General features: G+C 38.7%; 1 protein-coding gene across 4 annotated transcripts in view; it reads left to right on the forward strand.

Moving 5' to 3' along the window:
* CCNYL1 (cyclin Y like 1) overlaps positions 1 to 18917 on the forward strand; it is a 45905-nt gene that overhangs the window by 15651 nt on the left and 11337 nt on the right. For 2 of the 4 annotated variants that reach the window (XM_002749708.6, XM_078328317.1), the window contains 5 exons: positions 1142 to 1176; positions 8525 to 8625; positions 11620 to 11655; positions 14784 to 14835; positions 16052 to 16171. In XM_002749708.6, coding sequence (XP_002749754.3) covers positions 1142 to 1176; positions 8525 to 8625; positions 11620 to 11655; positions 14784 to 14835; positions 16052 to 16171 — 344 coding nt within the window. Of the gene's footprint in view, positions 1 to 1141; positions 1177 to 8524; positions 8626 to 8810; positions 8842 to 11619; positions 11656 to 14783; positions 14836 to 16051; positions 16172 to 18917 lie in introns of those variants that run through there. The other 2 variants (XM_035305485.3, XM_035305486.3) reach the window with 2 other exon arrangements.

The raw sequence follows: 18917 nt of genomic DNA on the forward strand, positions 1-18917 counted from the left end.
GTTTCCCAGAAGGTTAGCTTCAGCAAGTGAAACTCATATACGTTTTCCTTTCCTACTTATTTTAGGATGAGAATCAGAACTGTCGTATTTTTCTGTACTCCTGTTTATCTTCCTTAATATTATGTTAAATCCTAATTTGTTTGTTAAAAAGCCATGCACAACAAGGTTTTTCAGTTGATTTCAACAGCAAGAATACAAGAAGTGAGGGTTCTATAATATTTGAAGTAATGCAGCACAATGCAAAACGGGGGTTTCTAACCTACATTTTTGAAGCTTGCGTGGACTTTGTCTTGTGCTGATCATTTCTGGTTGGGATAGTTGTATTTCTCAGTTTATTTCAGAGCCATAGGCTTCTCACACATACAGAATGTGGAAGCAGTAAAAGAAAAGCGATCCCATGTTCTTCTCTCTTCAGTAGTAAGGAGTGTGTGCTTGTGATACTTGTCTAGCATCAAAGGAAGAGGCAGTATAGGAAACAAAGCATGGCCCAAGTTCCTCTTGGAGCTTTTATTCTTCTGGCTTTTGTTAAAATGATTTTGTGTGCTAAAGATACCATGTTCAATTAGGTTAACAGACTCATTTTAACATTTCAATTTAAGATAGTTTACTTTCCACTTGTGTAAAAGACCCATTTATTTTTTCAGTAACGTATTAGAAGATAGCCAGTTAAGTGGTTCAGGATGCTTCTAGGGATTGTGATGCAGGTAGAGATTGGCACCTACCCAGAAACTGGTTCTTAGAACTGTCAGCTGTTAGATCTTGATAATTAAAGTGAGCTACCTGTAAATGTAGAATTTAAAAATACTACTGGATGATGGTTCAGATGTGTAACAGGTAAACTTACTAGCTAAAGTTCTCATTTACCCTAGTTTGTTTTGCCCTTTTCTTTTGTACATAGGAATTCTTTAATTTGTATGTAATAGAATATCTGTTAGGTCAAAAAGTAAAATTAAGTTTTTAGATTTTATTTTATGAGATTCATCTTGCCAGATGATCTAAATGATGAGTTTTGTTGGAAATTATTTTTTAAAGTGAAATTTTATCTCATTTTGTGTATTGGTAATCCGTCAGATGATTAGCAACTACTTTTACTCTATGGCATTTGTATCAGAATTCATCAGTTAATTTTTTTTATTCTTAGTGCGAGAAAAGAGGAAGAGCAACCATTTAAACCATGTAAGTAAACAGTTGAAAAGTTAAGAAATTAAATAATTGAATTAAAAGTACGTCTGTCATGATTCAGTAAAAATATGTTGGGGACCCAATACTGTTAGTATGGGCCTCTTTTTGTGGATTTTCTAAATCATTTTTATTTTCCTAAGAATCAAATTTATGCAGGAAAGTCTTTGACTTAATATGCTCTTTTTGTATGGGTTTCTAACATTTAAGTTAAATTTCGATAATTTGGTTGTGGTATAACTGTCTGCCTTAAATATTTTTCCTTAATTTTTTGATCTTTTTAAAATCAAGTAACAAAATTACTTGAGCACTCAATTTTTAGCACTGTTATGTTGACTTCCTGTCATAGCAGGTGAAAGCTTAGTTTCCCCACTCCACTGTTACCTTATTTTCTTCCTTCTATTTTTCCCACATGTCACATTTTTAATTACATCAGTACTTGATGTTTACATTGTTATGATTATGCAGATATTATTCACTGCTGAGTCATATAGTATTCTCACTGTATTCCTCCTTTTGCATCCTTTGTTTCTCTTAAATATTTCTGAAATCTGAGCATGTCTGCACTTCTCTTTCCTAGCCTCCATTAGCTCACACAGCTAAATGCAATAAGTAACCCTTGACTGGTCTCTTTGCTTTCATGTACTTTATTTTTTTATGGAATTAATTTCCGGACTATATTCATTCGACTGTTTTCTAACAGCTATTTTTCCCCCAAATGTTGTAGCATTTGCCACATGCATATCAAAAATATTTTCCATCTACCAAAACGTATCTGTTCTATTTTCTCTTGGTGACAACTTTCCTCAGCCTTTTGTCATCCTCCTCAAATACAGATGGGCTTTTCCTAAGCCTGCTCTGTGCCTGTTTTCCTGCGGTATCTCTCTGAAGTCATTTGGGATCTCACATAACTGTCATCTTGTGTTGGGTTCCCTAAGTCCTAGATTCTGTGTTTCCCTCTATCTTGTTATCCTTCCTAGTTATACTGGAGCCCATTTTCCTGGGAAAGGGCCCGTAGACCGGCATATTTAGAGATCTAGCCTGTCTGAAAACCTCTCCTATTTTTTTTTCCTCTTTTTTGAGACAGGGTCTCTCTCTGTTGCCCAAGCTGGAGTGCAGTGGTGTGATCTCAGCTCATTGCATCCTTAACCTACTGGGCTCAAGTGATCCTCCCATCTCAGCTTTCCAAGTAACTGGGACTACAGGCATGTGCCACTATGCCCAGTTTATATTTTTCCATAGAGATGGGGTTTCGCCATGTTGCTCAGGCTGGTCTCGAACTCCTGGGCTCAAGCCATCCACCCTCATCGGCCTTTCAAAGTGTTGGGATTATAGGCATGAGACACTGCACCTGCCAAAGCTTCCTATTTCTAAAGAGTATAAAATGCTAGGTTGAAACTAAATTTCATAGTTCTGAAGACATTTCTCTATTGTGTTCTCCTTATAGTATTCTTGAATCTCTTGCCATTGTGTGATACAGTACATGTAACCAGCTTTTACATGTCTCTGGAAGGTTTTTAGATCCTTAAGATCCTGAAATTTCATACTATGGATTGCTATGGACCTTTTCTTTTTCTTGAGACAGAGTCTCGCTCTGCCACCAGGCTAAAGTGCAGTGGCTCACTGCAACCTCTGCCTCCTGGGTTCAAGCAGTTTTCCTGCCTCAGACTCCCAAGTAGTTGGGACTACAGACACCCGCCACCATGCCCGGCTAATTTTTTTTTATATTTTTAGTGGAGATGGGGTTTCACCATGTTGGTCAGGATGATCTTGATCTGACCTTGTGATCTGCCCGCCTCTGCCTCCCAAAGGGCTGGAATCACAGCCGTGAGCCACCATGCCTGGCTTGATCTTTTCTTTTTACTGGGACCAATAAGTCCATAGACTATTCCTTCTAGAGAATTTTCTTGTTTCTTTGTTCCTTTTTTTCCTGATATTCTTACTATTCAGATGCTGAGCTTCTTAGACCAGTGTTTCTGCATTGATCTTTAATTCTCTCCCCCACACTTTCCCTTTTTCTGGTTAGTCTTTTGTTCTAATTCTTGGGCATTCTTTTACTTTACGCTCTAACCCTTCTATTGAATTTTTTATCTTTTTGAGGGTGTTTTAAGAATTTTTTGAAGTTTTCATTTGCTCCTGAATTTTTACCACTCCCATGTTTTTCCTTTTCCTGTCGTTTTGCTCTCTCTTGTTGGAGGCTTCCCTCAAATGTGTGATGGTCCCTGGCTTTCTCCAACTGGAAGCATGACTTTTGTTAACTGTTGGTTCACTGTTGGTTCTTACTGCAAGGATTTGGAGGCCAAGCCAGCCTTTAACTTAGGAGACCTCAGTCTGTTATCTGGTGGGTCTTTTCTCATTTTCTTCTTTCTTTTCCCTTTTTCCTCTCCTCCTTCCTCTTTTCTTCTTTCCCCTGTCCTTCCTTTCCTTTGCTTTTCTTTCTGACTCTCATTCTGTCACCCAGACTAGAGTGCAGTGGCGTGATCTCAGCGCCCTCTGCCATGATGCAACCTCTTCCACCCAGGTTCAGGCAATTCTTGTGCCTTAGCCTCCGGAGTAGCTCAGATTACAGGTGTGTGCCACCATGCCTGGTGTACTTTTTTTTTTTTTTTTTAGTAGAGACAAGGTTTTGCTTTGTTAGCCAAACTAGTCTTGAACTTCTGGCCTCAAGTTCGCCCACCTTGGCTTCCCAAAGTGCTGGATTAAAGGTATGAGCCACTGTGCCCGGCTGGGTGTGTGTTTTCTGAAACTGTTCAGTTTTTTCAGAGAAGAATCTCCCAATTTTCTACCTGGGGAATACAAGCATGGCTGCTCACTTTTCAGAAGCGGAGTTGGAAAAGAGAGGTGGAGTTTCCCTTCTCGGTGTATAGTTTTTTTTCCCCATTTCCCAGATTTCAGTCCTAGTATCTCTAAGCCCAGAACCTTTTATATTCATTATAAGATGAGAGGACAGGTGGACCTTGGACTCTAACTACATATTTTCAGCTGATCTTGCTGGTTTTTATGTTTCACTCTATCTTCCAAGGTACCATATGCCTCTGAGTTTGGAGCCTGACTTGGGTTCTGCAGGACAGACTAATTTGATTGTTCCTGTTCCAGTCATTCTCTGTAGGCACTAAAGTTGTGCTTTCATATCAGTTACTACTCCTTTGTCTTTTTCATCTTTCAAGATTTATTAAAAATCACTGCTGTGGCCAAGTGCGGTGGCTTATGCCTGTAATCCCAACACTTTGGGGGACTGAGGCAGACAGTCACTTGAGGCCAGGAGTTCAAGACCAGCCTGGCCAACATGGTGAAACTCTTGTCTCTTACAAAAAATGTAAAAATTAGCCAGATGTGGTGGCATGTGCCTGTAATTCCAGCTACTTGGGAGGTTGAGGCAGGAGAATTGCTTGAATCTGGGAGGCAGAGGCTGCAGTGAGCCAAGATTGCGCCACCGCACTCCAGCCTGGGCAACAGAGAACACTGTCTCAAAAATAAATAAATAATAAAGTAAAAATTAAAAAAATTATCTGCTGTCAATCCTGTTGCCAGATCCTATGTATAACCTTTATTTTATGTCTTTAATTCTAACGAAATTTCAGGAGAGCAAGGAAATAAATTTATGGTCAGTCTTCCATGTTTAACCCAAATTTAGAACCTTTGTTTAAAGTGTAAATCTAAGTTTAAATTCAACATAATAATACTAATCCAGACACTTTTTAGTATACCTATAAGCATATACTCTTCTACTAAGGCTTTAGGAATTGTATTCAAACTCTGTACCCTGCTATATTGTCCCATTACTGTTTTCATTAATGCACAGTGTCAGAAATTTTTAGGTTAATTAAAATTCATTAATTATTAAACAAATCTAACACTTGTAAAAAGGGAGAGAAAAAAATGAATTTCCATTTTCTTTTAACGGATTAAAATAAGGCACAATGGGAAAAGTCAGTGGGTAGGTATGGGAGTTCACCAGGTACTTTACCTTTGGTAAGGATTGAATTGTGACATAGTAGATTACTAGGTATGATTATTTTCTATCTTTCCTATTCTTCCTTAAGTCTACTTGTTCCTCTTTCCCTTTCTTGTTAAAGATTGTCATTTGTGCTGACCAAATGAAGATCAATGATACATTCTTTGTCCCTATTTTGTGACTACCTGAAATAACATCTGTGAACTTTCAGTACTGTTTTGCTGTTTGGATTTTTTTAAGTATTTATATTTTCTATTATTATGTTTGTCAGTAGAGTTTGTTGAGGTTGTAAAGCAGCATTGGTAAGGGTTTAGCCATAAGGGATAATTGTTGAGTTTTCCAGCAAGATGATGGGGCAATTATCTGTTGACAGCTATAATTGCTTTGCTCAGAAGCTTAATTCTGCCACCCTCTATAGTCTCAAGAGATATTGGGATGCTCTTGATAACAAAACATTTGAAAGTTGGTGTGTCTCATGCTATATATTGGTTAGCAGAGAGTTTTTGCATTCATTTTTTCCAGTCATTTTGAGACTTGGGAATTGCCTGGTGGAGAAATAAAAGACAGCAGAAATGGCATTTTCTGGAGAGTAACATTTCCCCATCAGCCCAGGCATACTCTAAACTTCTGCTTAAAGAGAGTAACTCCTTTATTTAAAGTGTATTTAAAGGAGTTACTCTCTCTTGAAGCAGGAGTTTAGAGTATGCCTGGGCTGATGCAGAAATGTTCAGTATTTATTTGGCTGGATCCAGCCAGTAAGCCATAAGTTGCTGATTGACTATGAGCTCCCATAGGATTGAACGACTACATTTAATTCAAAATTTCAAATGGTTTAGCACCAATATTTGCAAATAAAAGTCAATATGCATCTATGATAGAAACTTTTAAATAGAGGGAAATGTTACCCAAAGCTCTATGAACTAGGATGGGCTCATTGGCTCATGCCTGTAATACTAGCACTTTGGGAGGCTTGAGCCCAGGAGTTTGAGACTAGCCCGGGCAACATAGGGAGACCTAGTACCTACAGAAAAATTTAGAAAGAAGCCAGGTGTGATGGCTCATGCCTGTAGTCCCAGATACTTGGGAGGCTGAAGTGGGAGGATCGATTGAGCCCAAGAATTCAAGGCTGCCATGAGAATCGACTTATGGTATGGTGTAGTATATGCCATATTGCCCTCAAATAGTAGGGACCTTAAAAGATACCATCTTCCACTTTGTTATTATTACTTGGAGATGGAGTCTCACTCTGTTACCCAAGTTGAAATGTAGTGGCACAATTCTGGTTCACTACAACCTCCACTTCCTGGGTTCAAGCGATTCTCCTGCCTCAGCCTCCTGAGTAGCTGGGATTACAGGCACCCACCACGATGTTTGGCTGATTTTTGTATTTTTAGTAGAGATGGGGTTTCTCCATGTTGGCCAGGCTGGTCTTGAACTCCTGACCTCAGGTGATCCACCCGCTTTGGCCTCCCAAAGTGCTGGAATTAAAGGTGTGAGCCACCGTGCCCAGTCCCCCCTTCCACTTTGAAAGTATTTGAGTGGATTTTCCTTTTTCATACTGTATTTTTTTGAGACAATAAAAGTATATGCATTAACACACATACCCAGTTAATGTAAACTATGTACATTAAGTAGCTTAAGAAACATGAGTTTAGATATAGTTGAAACATTTCTAGCTTGGAGGAGAATTTGATCTTTCAAATAGTAATACTTTCCAAAAATAGAACATCTGGGACTTTTTGTTAGTAAGAATTAAGTGACTACAGTAAAAACGTTTGAAACAAAATGGTGTTACACTGTATGGATATTTCTGATTATTGACTATTGGCAACTTTTTAATGTATACATTTTTAAAAGCAACAACTAGATCTTCTCCTGCCCTGTCTTTCATGTATATGTGGGGGATACTGATGGGAGATCATGACAACATGGTAAAAACTATCATATTAATAGGAAGAAGGAAGGCTTATCTGAATTCGTTGCTTTTTTTTTAAAGTGTTAAAATTTTTAGTATTCTGTGGTTTTTAAAAAAACGCTACTGTTACTTTCAACTCTTCTGTGATTGGGATTTGGTTACTGACCTTATTTTTAAGGAAGAGAATTGTCTTAACATAGTTCAGGCTGTTTCAGTATTTGACTTATTGTACTCTTCCCAAATAAATGGATACTTCTAAAGTGTTTTAAAGATGGTTTATTTTCTAGAGGGCCCAAAAAGTTCATCGTTACCTCTCTGATACAACTGCAGATAAATTCTAATTTGTGTCTGTAGTAGTGTTTACTTTCCAAATTCTAACTGATTTAAATAATTTGTCAAACACTTGTTGAATTCCGTAATTTGTCCCCATTCTGTGCTAAGCAGCCAGAAGTATGAGGAGAAATGAGTCCTCCCTTTCCTGGAGAAGCTTACTTTCTTAGGAGGGGATACTCCACAAGCAATTGGTATCCTGTAACAAGTGGTGAATTAGATGGATGAGTGTACCAAAAGGGAAATGTTGTGTGGTATGACTGGTGGCAAAGGGATCCCAGAAGGTAGATGGGGTTAGGCTTGTTGGGATATGAAGGAAGAACAAGGTATTCCAGGCAGAGCAGCATGAGTGAGGCAGGAAAGTGCCATGATGCCTGTCAAATAACTTACAGGATAAAATTAATAACATTTTGAAATGAATGGAGAGTGTTCTCTGAGGTTCTCATTTGAATAATGTAATGGCAGTCATTCTCATTTGAATAATATGGCAGTCATTTAAATATTAAATGAAAGTTAAATTCCTAAATTTGTTCTTATCATCTGTTATTTGGAATATTAAAGTGATACTTTTTCTCCTCCACATTAAAAAACAGGCCTTCTCACTTGTGGGTGATGGAGCAGCCCTGGCAGACAGTCTCTGACTGTGAACCACTTGTTTCTCACACTGTCTCCTGAACGAATATATTTAGTAATAGTAACTTAGTAATTGTAGTGTTAGACTTTCATTTACTGCAGTAAAATGTTCTTCTGCAAATATGATTTGCAGGCATTACATTTTACTGTAGTAAATGAATAATAGAAATAGAAGAATCTCAGCTGCTTTTCGTTGCTTAAGAAAAAACACTGTATTCTTATTGTAAACTTTTCCCCTTAATTTATACAGGGAATTTGTAACAGATGCTTGCCAGATTTGATTATAGGTGCCACAAGAGCAGCATTTTATAACCCATTCCTCAAACATCTTCTGTGGGAGAGCCTCCACTGGGTTTCCCATAGAGCTGCACATGATACCACACTCAGGCAGTTCATGGAGTGTAAGAAATATCTTAATGCTTTATCATTTGCCATTTTAACCAAGGAAAAAAACCACACTTTTATAGGTTTAACTTACTGTGACATTTTCTTCTATTTCCCTTCCCCTTCAGGTATCTCCAGGGCAGCTTACTAAAAAGTATAGCTCATGCTCAACAATATTTCTAGATGACAGCACAGTCAGCCAGCCTAATCTTAGAACCACAGTAAAATGGTGAGTACAACTAGGCTGCCAAGGGCTGAGTGACAGACCCCCTTATGCTAAAAGCATCCCAGCCATCCTCGGTAATTTCAGCCATTTGATTGTCCTTTTCAGCAATCAGTTTAAGAAATTGGTGTCAATTATATATTGATTTCAAGGACCTAAATATGAATTTTCATTTTCTGTTTCAATCTTAGGTTGCATGGTGGAAGGAGGGAAAGCCAGTTAGTGAGTAAATAGTCCCAGAAAAAGTGTAGCTATTTATTTAATGCATTTATGTTAAGATAGTGTTGAACATAATAGGAAGGAGAGGTGCTTTTTATTGGATGTTTCTGGAAAAAACATTAGTTTGTTTTGAGTTCCAGGCCTAAAGCAATGTGTACCATTTTGGAAACTACTCTTGGAAGAAGGAACAGCTTGTCTTTGACTGGCATCATAGTGTATATGCATTTAAATTTTCCCCATTGTGCACGAGCACCTCTGGGGGACAATCTGAGGTGCACCTTCAGAATGCCCTAAAATGAACCTTTCAAGTTTATTTAAAAACTAACTCCAACTCCATTGGGGTTGTCAGGAAACTATTAACATCTCCTTGGATTATGAGTGTTGATTTTCAGAACACAGTTTGGGAAGTGCTGCACTAGAATATTAATGCCCTTATCCCTAATTTTACTTTTCAGTCTAAAAACATAACTAGCTTATAAACTTAATTTTGTTTCTAATGTACTAGCCTTTTTTTTTTTTAGTTAATTCAATTGTCAGTAACTTCTATTTTAAAAGCAGCAAATTTATGCTCATAATAATGTCACTTTCTTCTCTCACCTATAACAGTAGTTGAGATCGAATTGTGTTTCAGCAGACTAGACTCTGACTGTCTAAAGTCCTGAGCTTTGGCACCTACTGAGTAATCATTGAATGTATTCAGCTAAGATCCTAAATCCTTGAGTAAAAAAGCCAGTCCACTTTGGCTAGAGTCCCTGGCTTCTTTTGAATTCAAAAGATTCTCATGTGTCAGTATAAGATTCAAAAGTAGTTTTAAAGATTAACCTTGCTCAAACAAGTATAATAGATATCATGCTTTCCCCCCTACTTTAGTCTAACTTTTAGAAATCTACTTTTGAAAGTACAGTAAGTAGTAATTTGTTCTCAGTAAATTTTAGAAACGATTATTTGGTATAATTCATTGTTGGTTAAAGTTTCACTAATAGGGCAAATTGACTTTTGGAAAGATTTTGAAAACTATTTATCATGGCTTAATAGTGCATTATTCTCATGAGATGGGTGAGCTATATCAGAATCACTTATGCAACTTTTTTCAAAATGTATGTCTAAACATATTTCACCTCCACCTTCCATTGATCTCTAGGCAGTCAAGCCTTTTAGGAAAATGGAGAAGGCACGTGATGCATAATTAAGCACATCCCAGATGATTCTGATCTTAACCCTAACTCAGTAATTCCCAAACTTTGCAGCACGTTGGAATCATCACCAGGGGAAATTTAAAAACAATCCTCAGGTCTGGCACAGTGGCTCATGCCTGTAAACCTAGCACTTTGGGAGGCCAAGGTGGGTAGACTGCCTGAGCTCAGGAGTTTGAGACCAACCTGGGCAACACTGTGAAACCTCGTCTCTACTAAAATACAAAAAATTAGCTGTAATCCCAGGCTGAGGCAGGAGAATCCCAGACTGAGGCAGGAGAATCGCTTGAGCCTAGGAGGCAGTGGTTGCAGTGAGTGGAGATCGGGCCACTGCACTCCAGCCTGGACGACAGAGTGAGACTCAGTCTCAAAAACAAAGCAAAACAAAACAAAAACAAATAAAACCAATCCCCGGGCCTCAAGTCATACCCAATGCCAATTAAATCAGAATGTCTCAACTTGGAAGTTAGGCAGTTTTTAAAGCTCCTCAGGTGATTGCAGTGTGCAGAAAGTTTGAGAACCAATGCTTAATTGAGTGTAGGAGGATGAACTGCTTCTATTTGGGGGGACCTTGGGCAAGTCCGTTTTAAGCCTTGGTTCCCAGATCTATAAACTGGGTGTTGGATTAAATGTCATGTAAGGTTCCGTGGTCCTTTTTAGCACATAACTTCAAATTCTGTAACGTTAAAATCAATTTGGACATGAAACTGTTTGAAGCACTATAGAAGTATCCATCTTACATGCTAATAATGTTACAGGTTTTAAAAAGTGCTAACATTGTATAGACTTTTAAAATTCAGATTTGCCTTCCCTCAATTATTTTGAGCCTCGGTTTAGAGACTGAGGGCAAGTGGAAGCATATAACTTACCTAAGACAACTCCTTGTTTCCTGATACATCTGTGGGTAATTTAGGAATACAGTAACATATCTGAAGAGTCATGTCTGTTCATTAATATTGCATTTAAAGCAATTTGGAAACCTTTGCCATTAATATTACACTTTGTAGTTTTATGCTGCATTGTTAGCACTGCTTATTTCAGAATAGCTACACCTATCACTGGTTTTGTGTGCACTTATTTACTAATAAATTTTCTACTAATAATGATGCAAAATTCATCTTAAATTTATTTGGTATAAAACACTTTTATTATTTACTTTAAGGGGAAATAATGAAAAATGGGTGGGTAGGTGATAGTTAATTAAATCAACTGAAATGCAGAGTCTAATAATTTAAAAAGCAAAAAAAAAAAAGCTGAATGGCTTAAATTTAAGCATGTATACAAACAGGCAGAACTTGTATAAAATGAAAGGTTCTATGGGCAGAAGAGCAAATGGAGATATAGGTAATTATTTATATATTATAATAATCAACAGAAACATGTATTTTAATAGCATATTAGCATTTTGATTCACATATTTTTGCTGAAAGGAACTAAAACAAGGGGAAGGTACCCATGTGGTACTGTTCTGAACTAGAGAATTTCAGGGCCGCTAGGAGGGTTCCTCCCTTCCCCCATTTAAAAAATGTCTTCAGGCCTAACAAATGATAAGATCAGTTGTTAAAAATAATTTTTTTTCCCTTCACAGTGTGACCTTAGCAATATATTACCACATAAAGAACAGGTGAGCTCCTTTAAAACCTGTCTTGTTATTCTAGCTAATTACTTTGCATGATGTCAAGTTCAGTATTAGGTCATAACTGTAGACATCATAAGTTGTAGAGTGCTATTACAGTATTGACCTGAATCATTTGTGGTTTTTCTGGTCCCTAAGACTGTTTTAACTCAAGTTACTGAGGATCCCAAAGAGTATTTATGTTGATTATATTAATATTTATTGTATTAGAAACTGAAATTGAGAATTTTAAAACAACACTATTTTTAGTTTTAGTTTCTCAACCTTGGCACTGTTGATATTTTGAGCTAGGTAAGTCTTTGTTATGGGGACTGTCCTGTGCATTGTAGGATATTTAACAGCTGTCCCAGGTTGTGACAACAAAGATAAGCCCTGACTGAGAACCATATTGTTAATATAAATAACATTTTTTCAGTAACTCTCTTCTCCAGCAACAAAGTTGGATAAAATGTGTGTTATATTTTTGCAAATCTCTAATGTTCAGCTTAATAGAAAACAACTGGATTCTCAACTCTGTCTTTGCAATTAGTTTTTTTTTTTTTTAATTTCAACTTTTATTTTAGATACAATAGTACATGTGTAGGTTTGTTACATGGTTAATATTGCACCCGGGTAGTGAGCTGTAGTTTTTTTTTTTTTTGAAGTGATGACAAGATGGCCTAGCCTCTTACAAATGTATAGTTGGTAAAAGTATATTTTTAAAGCTTTCAGATGGTTCTGGGTATTCTTAATTTTTTAATTTTATTTATTTGGTTCTTTTTGAGATGGAGTCTTGCTCTGTTGACCAGGCTGGAGGGCAGTGACACAATCTCAGCTCACTGCAACCTTCGCCTCTCAGGTTCAAGCGATTCTCCTGTCTCAGCCTCTCAAGTAGCTGAGATTACAGGTGCATGCCACCACTCCCGGCTGATTTTTGTATTTTTAGTAGAGATGGGGTTTCACCATATTGCCCAGGCTCATCTCAAATTCCTCAGCTCAGGCAATCCTAACGTCTTGGCCTCCCAAAATGCTGGGATTACAGGCATGAGTCATCATGCCTGACCTGGCTCACCTTTCTTGATAATGTCAAAAGCTCGCTTTTGTTAGTATCACTACTAATTGTACTAAAAAGTCTTTAAGTATTGAGAAGCTGTCAAGATCATCGTATAAGGTACAAGTTTCTCCAAATCAGATTTTTAGCTTAAACGCTTGAATTTTATCGTTGGCAACAAATAGTTTTCTTTCTTTCTTTTTTTTTTTTTTTTTGAGTTTTGCTCTTGCTGCCCAGGCTGGAGTAGTGCAGTGGCATGATCTTGGCACACTACAACCTCCGCCTCCCAGGTTCAAGTGATTCTCCTGCCTCAGCCTCCCGAGGAGCTGGGATTACAGGCATACACCACCATGACTGGCTAATTTTGTATTTTTAGTAGAGGCGGGGTTTTGCCATGTTGGACAGGCTGGTTTCGAGCTCCTGACCTCAAGTGATCCACCCGCCTCGGCCTCCCAAAGTGCTGTTATTACAGGCGTGAGCCACAGCACCCGGCCAATAGTTGATTTTTCTTGAAATGACAGGCTCACTTATTATTTTTAGAATTTTTATTTATTTATCTTTTGAGACTTACTCTTACTCTGTCACCCAGGCTGGAGTGCAGTGGTGCCATCTTGGCTCATTTTAACATCTGCCTTCTGGGTTCAAGTGATTCTCCTGCCTCAATCTCCCGAGTAGCTGGGACTGCAGGTGCCCATCACCATGGTTAGCTAATTTTTGTCTTAGTAGAGACAGGGTTTCACCATGTTGGCCAGGCTGGTCTTAAACTCCTGACTTCAAGTGATCCACCTGCGTCAGCCTTCCAAGGTGCTGGGATTACAGGCATGAGCCACTGCGCCTGACCACTTCATTCATTTTTTAGAATGATAGTTGTACTTGCAAGTAAAAATGTTACTCTGTGGAAAAAAAAATGGCTTGTTCAGCTCACAATTAAATCACAAGTGCTTTTCCTTAACACATCTATACCTCATAGGCAGAAGTACTTTATGTAAACTTTCTACTTACTCAGAATAGTAAAAAGAAAGGTCAAGATTTAATAATACAATTAATTTTTACTGCTTCATCAGGATATTCTTTTTTTTTTTTTTTTTAAATAGGGGGTTTCTCTGTGTTGGTCAGGCTGGTCTTGAACTCCCAACCTCAGGTGATCAGCCTGCTTCAGCCTCCCAAACTGCTGGGATTACAGGCGTCAGTCCCCACGCCAGACCCATCAAGGATATTCTTTAAGTGAAGCAGGTGTTTTTCTTAAACTGCAGGAGGGAGTAAGGAATAAAATGAGTAGTATAATTTGGTAGCACTGCCTTGATTACTGCTGAGAAACCAGCTTACCCACTTTTGCTGTTACATGTTCATTACAAATGTCAAACAGTGAAAAAGCAATCGATATCTTAGTATTTTTATAATTATTTTTATTTTAAAATTTTCAATCAGCTTTCTCAGGTTGAATAAGTATTTTTTATAAGAACAGTTTTGACCTCAAGGGCCTCTTGGAAAAGGGTCTAGGAGATCTCCAGAGGTCCAAAGACCACACTTGGAGAACCACTGGTTTTATTAAATGAGCACAGTGTTGTATTAGTTTTATGAACTTGTAAAGATGATGAAAGACTTGTCTCTTTTAAAATAAAAAGGCAATAAGGTTTTTAACTCATCAAACTACTTAAAAAACAAATACATGATAAGAATGTAATACAGAGAACTAGAGGGGAAAAGCCTGGGAAGTCTGAATCTCATTCATAGTCATTAAAGTTCTAAAGCCTTTATTGCCCATCACTACTCCTCTGTAAAATGTCCTTCAGTCCCAATGAGGGGTTAGAAGTGTGAAAATATGTTTATTACCGTGGCCTGTTAGGGAGGGTCAATACTTAGAAAAGACTTCACAGTACAGTACTTCATCTGCTGAGTTAAAAGAGGTCTGGAAATCCTCTGAAGGCTGGGATACAGGAGAATAGTTTGTACTACTGTTCTCTTTGGTGAAGCAAATACCAAAGTAAACAGGAGTCATCTCCCTCCATCTCCAGCAGATAATAACTAATACTCAGATATTAACAATTCCTGAATTAATTTATTCAATGATATTCTTATTTTGTAGAGATGCAAATAGATCCCTGGATATTTTTGATGAGAGATCACATCCACTTACAGTAAGTATCACTTTTTTGGGGTAATATTTTTTCTCTCATAGAGCTGTGTTTATTTCATGCTGATATTTATAAATAGTCCTAATAAATATACATGATATCTATGAATATAATTAGAAAACAGTTTAAATTTAAATCAATTAAAACGATATAAACATTTCAAAATTCACCTCCTCAGGTATATGTTAGCCCCTTGTGGCTAATGACTACTGTATTGGACAGTGAAGCCTTATGGTTACCAGAGCCTTATGGTTACCAGAAACTGAAACTTTTTCAAAGTTTATTTAAGAGAATCATGACATATGATTAATAAGACTTTCAAGACTACAAGTAGTTTGCATTTTGATAGAATTCTGTGGAGGGAAGGTGGAAAACAACATAAAAATTTTCTGAGTTGGCCTGTATTTTTCCTTCATGATAAATGGTGATTAGTATTGAATCATTAAGATACTTTAAGGTCCAATTGTTTATATTTTAAAAACTAAAAGACATGTCACTCAACCAAAATCATTTTAAGGGGCACATGGGCTCAAATGTAAATATTGCTGCTGTCTTAAGAATACACAGGCTGGGTATCGTGGCTCACACCTCGTGATCCACTCCCAGCACTTTTGGAGGCCGAGGTGGGTGGATCACCTAAGGTCAGGAGTTCGAGACCAGCCTGACCAACATGGTGAAACCCTATATCTACTAAAAATACAAAAACTAGCCGGGCATCGTGGCAGGTGCCTGTAGTCTTAGCTACTCAGGAAGCTGAAGCAGGAGAATCGCTTGAACCTGGGAGGTAGAGGTTGCAGTGAGCCGAGATCACACCATTGCATTCTAGCCTGGGCAACAACAGTGAAAGTCTGTCTCTTTTCTTTTTGTGATGGGGGTACAGAGTCTAATTCTGTCACCCAGTGCAATGGCATGATCTCAGCTCACTGTAACCTCCACCTCCTGGTTCCAGTGATTCTCCTCCCTAAGCCTCCCGAGTAGCTGGGATTACAGGCACACCCAGCTAATTTTTTGTATTTTTAGTACAGACAGGGTTTTACCATGTTGCCCAGGCTGGTCTCGAACACCTGACGTCAGTTGATCCACCTGCCTCAGCCTCCCTAAGTGCTTGGAATTACAGGTGTGAGCTGCTGTGCCAGCTGAAAGTCTAACTCAAAAAAAAAAGAGTACTTAAAATTTTGTCCTTCAATGGATACTAACATTGCATCTTTTCTTCTTTCAGCGAGAAAAAGTTCCAGAGGAATACTTTAAGCATGATCCTGAGCACAAATTTATTTACAGATTTGTTCGTACTCTTTTTAGTGCTGCACAGCTAACAGCTGAATGTGCAATAGTAACTTTGGTAAGATATTTCTCATTTATAAAGCATCTTTAGAAATTAGTCTTGTACACAGGCTATGGTCCTATTTTTCAAATAAAAATAGATTCCTGAAATTATCATCAGAACTTAGAGAAACCTATGAAAGGAAAGTAAATACCTTCTCATTTAATCATCATTATGGTGGAAAATGTTTCCATTGCTTTTCTCATCACAGAACAGTTGCTACAAAAGGTAGCAGTGGAGATTTCTGATTTCTCCTCCTCCACATCAGTGCACATTCAGTGTGCATACATACAAGGCATGGTGGCAGAGCTGGAGGGTGATGGGAAGTGAAAACAAAACCATGTGGTCCAGAGGCAGATACTGATTCCAGTTTAGGTCTAAGCCAAGTCCCAGGCTGTATTCCCCAGGTATTTCCGACGTGTGTTGTGATTGAGAACTATTGTTCTAAATGTTTTGTTCCTTGGATGATGGGTTTTAATCCGTCTCTGCCTACCTCTTGTGCCTGCTCATGATGTTGCCCAGCAATGTGGTATACCAGTAATATGTGAACAAAGGCTTTTCTTAGCTTACTAAGCTATACATGTGTGTTTAACTTTATGTCCTCCATACAGAATTCCTATGGTAAGATTTTATCATTGAATAATAAATCCTATTCAAGTGGTTAGGATTGTTTTACTTCTCCCCACAGCAAACCTGTAGAGGAAAGTCAACTGCATGGCCTGCAGGGAAAGAATATTGAGGTCAGTACCTACTCCTTTAGCATCCAATTGGAATTTAGGAGAGAAGGCTTCTGATATGTACTTGAATAGAAACCCCTCAGTGGGTAATGGATCAGACATAGGCCTTTTCATAGGGCTGTAAGCCATTTGGAACACTTAGCACATGCTGTAGAGAAGCAGGAGTGGTGCTTCCAGACAGAGAGAGACAGGCGATGCAGGAGGGAGAGCTGTATAGGAAGAGAGGGAGTTCATTATAGATGGGTTAAGCTATATGTGCCTGTGAGGGAGCAGAGTGGCAGTGTCCAGTAATCATTTGAATATACCAGACTGGAGCATGAATCTGAGCTTAAAGGTAAGGAATGAAGAATAAGAGTAGCTGTTCAAATACAGAGAAAGGGTGCAGAATGAAAGTGGACCAGCTAGATGTGGTGGTGCACACCTGTAGTCACTGTTACTGGGAGGCTGAGGTGGGAGGATCACTTGAGTGCAGTAGTTTGAGTCCAGCCTGGGCAACATAGTAAGATTCCTATCTCTTTAAAAAAAAAAAAAAAAAAAAAGAAAGAAAGTGGATAGAAGATAGATCTCTAAAGACCGTTAGCATTTGAGTGACAAGCTCTTAGATGGAGTGAAAGGAGGAAACCCAGAAGGTAATAAAAGAACAAAGAGTTCGCCGGGTGCGGTGGCTCAAGCCTGTAATCCCAGCACTTTGGGAGGCTGAGGCGGGTGGATCATGAGGTCAGGAAATCGAGACCATCCTGGTCAACATGGTGAAACCCCGTCTCTACTAAAAATACAAAAAATTAGCTGGGCATGGTGGTGTGTGCCTGTAATCCCAGCTACTCAGGAGGCTGAGGCAGGAGAATTGCCTGAACCCAGGAGGCAGAGGTTGCAGTGAGCTGAGATCATGCCATTGCACTCCAGCCTGGGTAACGAGCGAAACTCCATCTCAAAAAAAAAAAAAGAAGAAGAAGAAGAACAAAGACTTCAAGATAAGAGAGGCTGTGGTCCCGGTGTTAAATGCTGCCAAGAAGTTGCTGATTCTGTAAATACTCACTGGATGCCTTCTCTGTGCCACTCTTCTTTTTTGTTTCATTTTTAAGACTTTTTTTTAGTAGAGCTATAGTCTAGCTATGTTGCCCAGACTGGCCTCAGAACTGGCCTCAAGTGATTCTGCCAGAGTGTTGGGATTACAGGCATGAGCTACCAAGTGCTAGGGTAAAGAAGAGGACAGACTGAACAAGTTTCTTGCCTTTATGAGCTTATTTTCTGGTGAAGAAGACATTATTCTTTCAGGTACTGGTAAGTAGCAAGATGAAGCAGGATAAAGGGATACAGAGTGATAGGAGGCGCTCACTGTTTTAGAAAGAATGATCAGGAAAAAAGAACCTCTCTAGAGGTGACATTTGAACAGTGACCTGAAGGTAAGGGAAGGTAAGGCGTGCTGGCATTACAGGCAACCAGACAAGTACCAAGACTAGACAGGAACCTGATTTTTTGTGTGTGTTCAAGGAACAAACAGCAAAGTGTACAGTGTGGGTGGAGTGAGAACTGAGAGAAAGAGTGGAGGAGGTGAGCTCACATGGGCAATGCCACACATAACTCATAGGGCCTTTTGGCTTGCAGGCCACAGGAAAAAGTATTTGTTTTGTTTTGAGTTCGAGTCTTGCTTTGTCATCCAGGCTGGAGTGCAGTGGCATGATCTTGGTTCACTGCAACCTCCACCTCCAGAGTTTAAATGATTCTCCTGCCTCAGCCTCCCGAATAGCTGGGATTACAGGCATGCACCACCACGCCTGGCTAATTTTTATTTTTAAAGTAGAGACGGTTTTGCCATGTTGGCCAGACTTGTCTTGAACTCCTGACCGCATGTGATCTACCCACCTCAGCCTCCCGAAGTTCTAGGATTACAAGTGTGAGCCATTGCGCCTGGCCAGGAAGAGGTTTTTATTCCAGTTTGTTGGGTATAGGTTTTGAGCAGGGGAGTGAAGTGCTCTTAATTTAAGAGGTTATACTGACGCCTTGACAAGAGTAAACCGTAATAAACA

Source organism: Callithrix jacchus, chromosome 6 (genome assembly GCF_049354715.1).
Source record: "Callithrix jacchus isolate 240 chromosome 6, calJac240_pri, whole genome shotgun sequence".
NCBI lineage: Eukaryota > Metazoa > Chordata > Mammalia > Primates > Cebidae > Callithrix > Callithrix jacchus.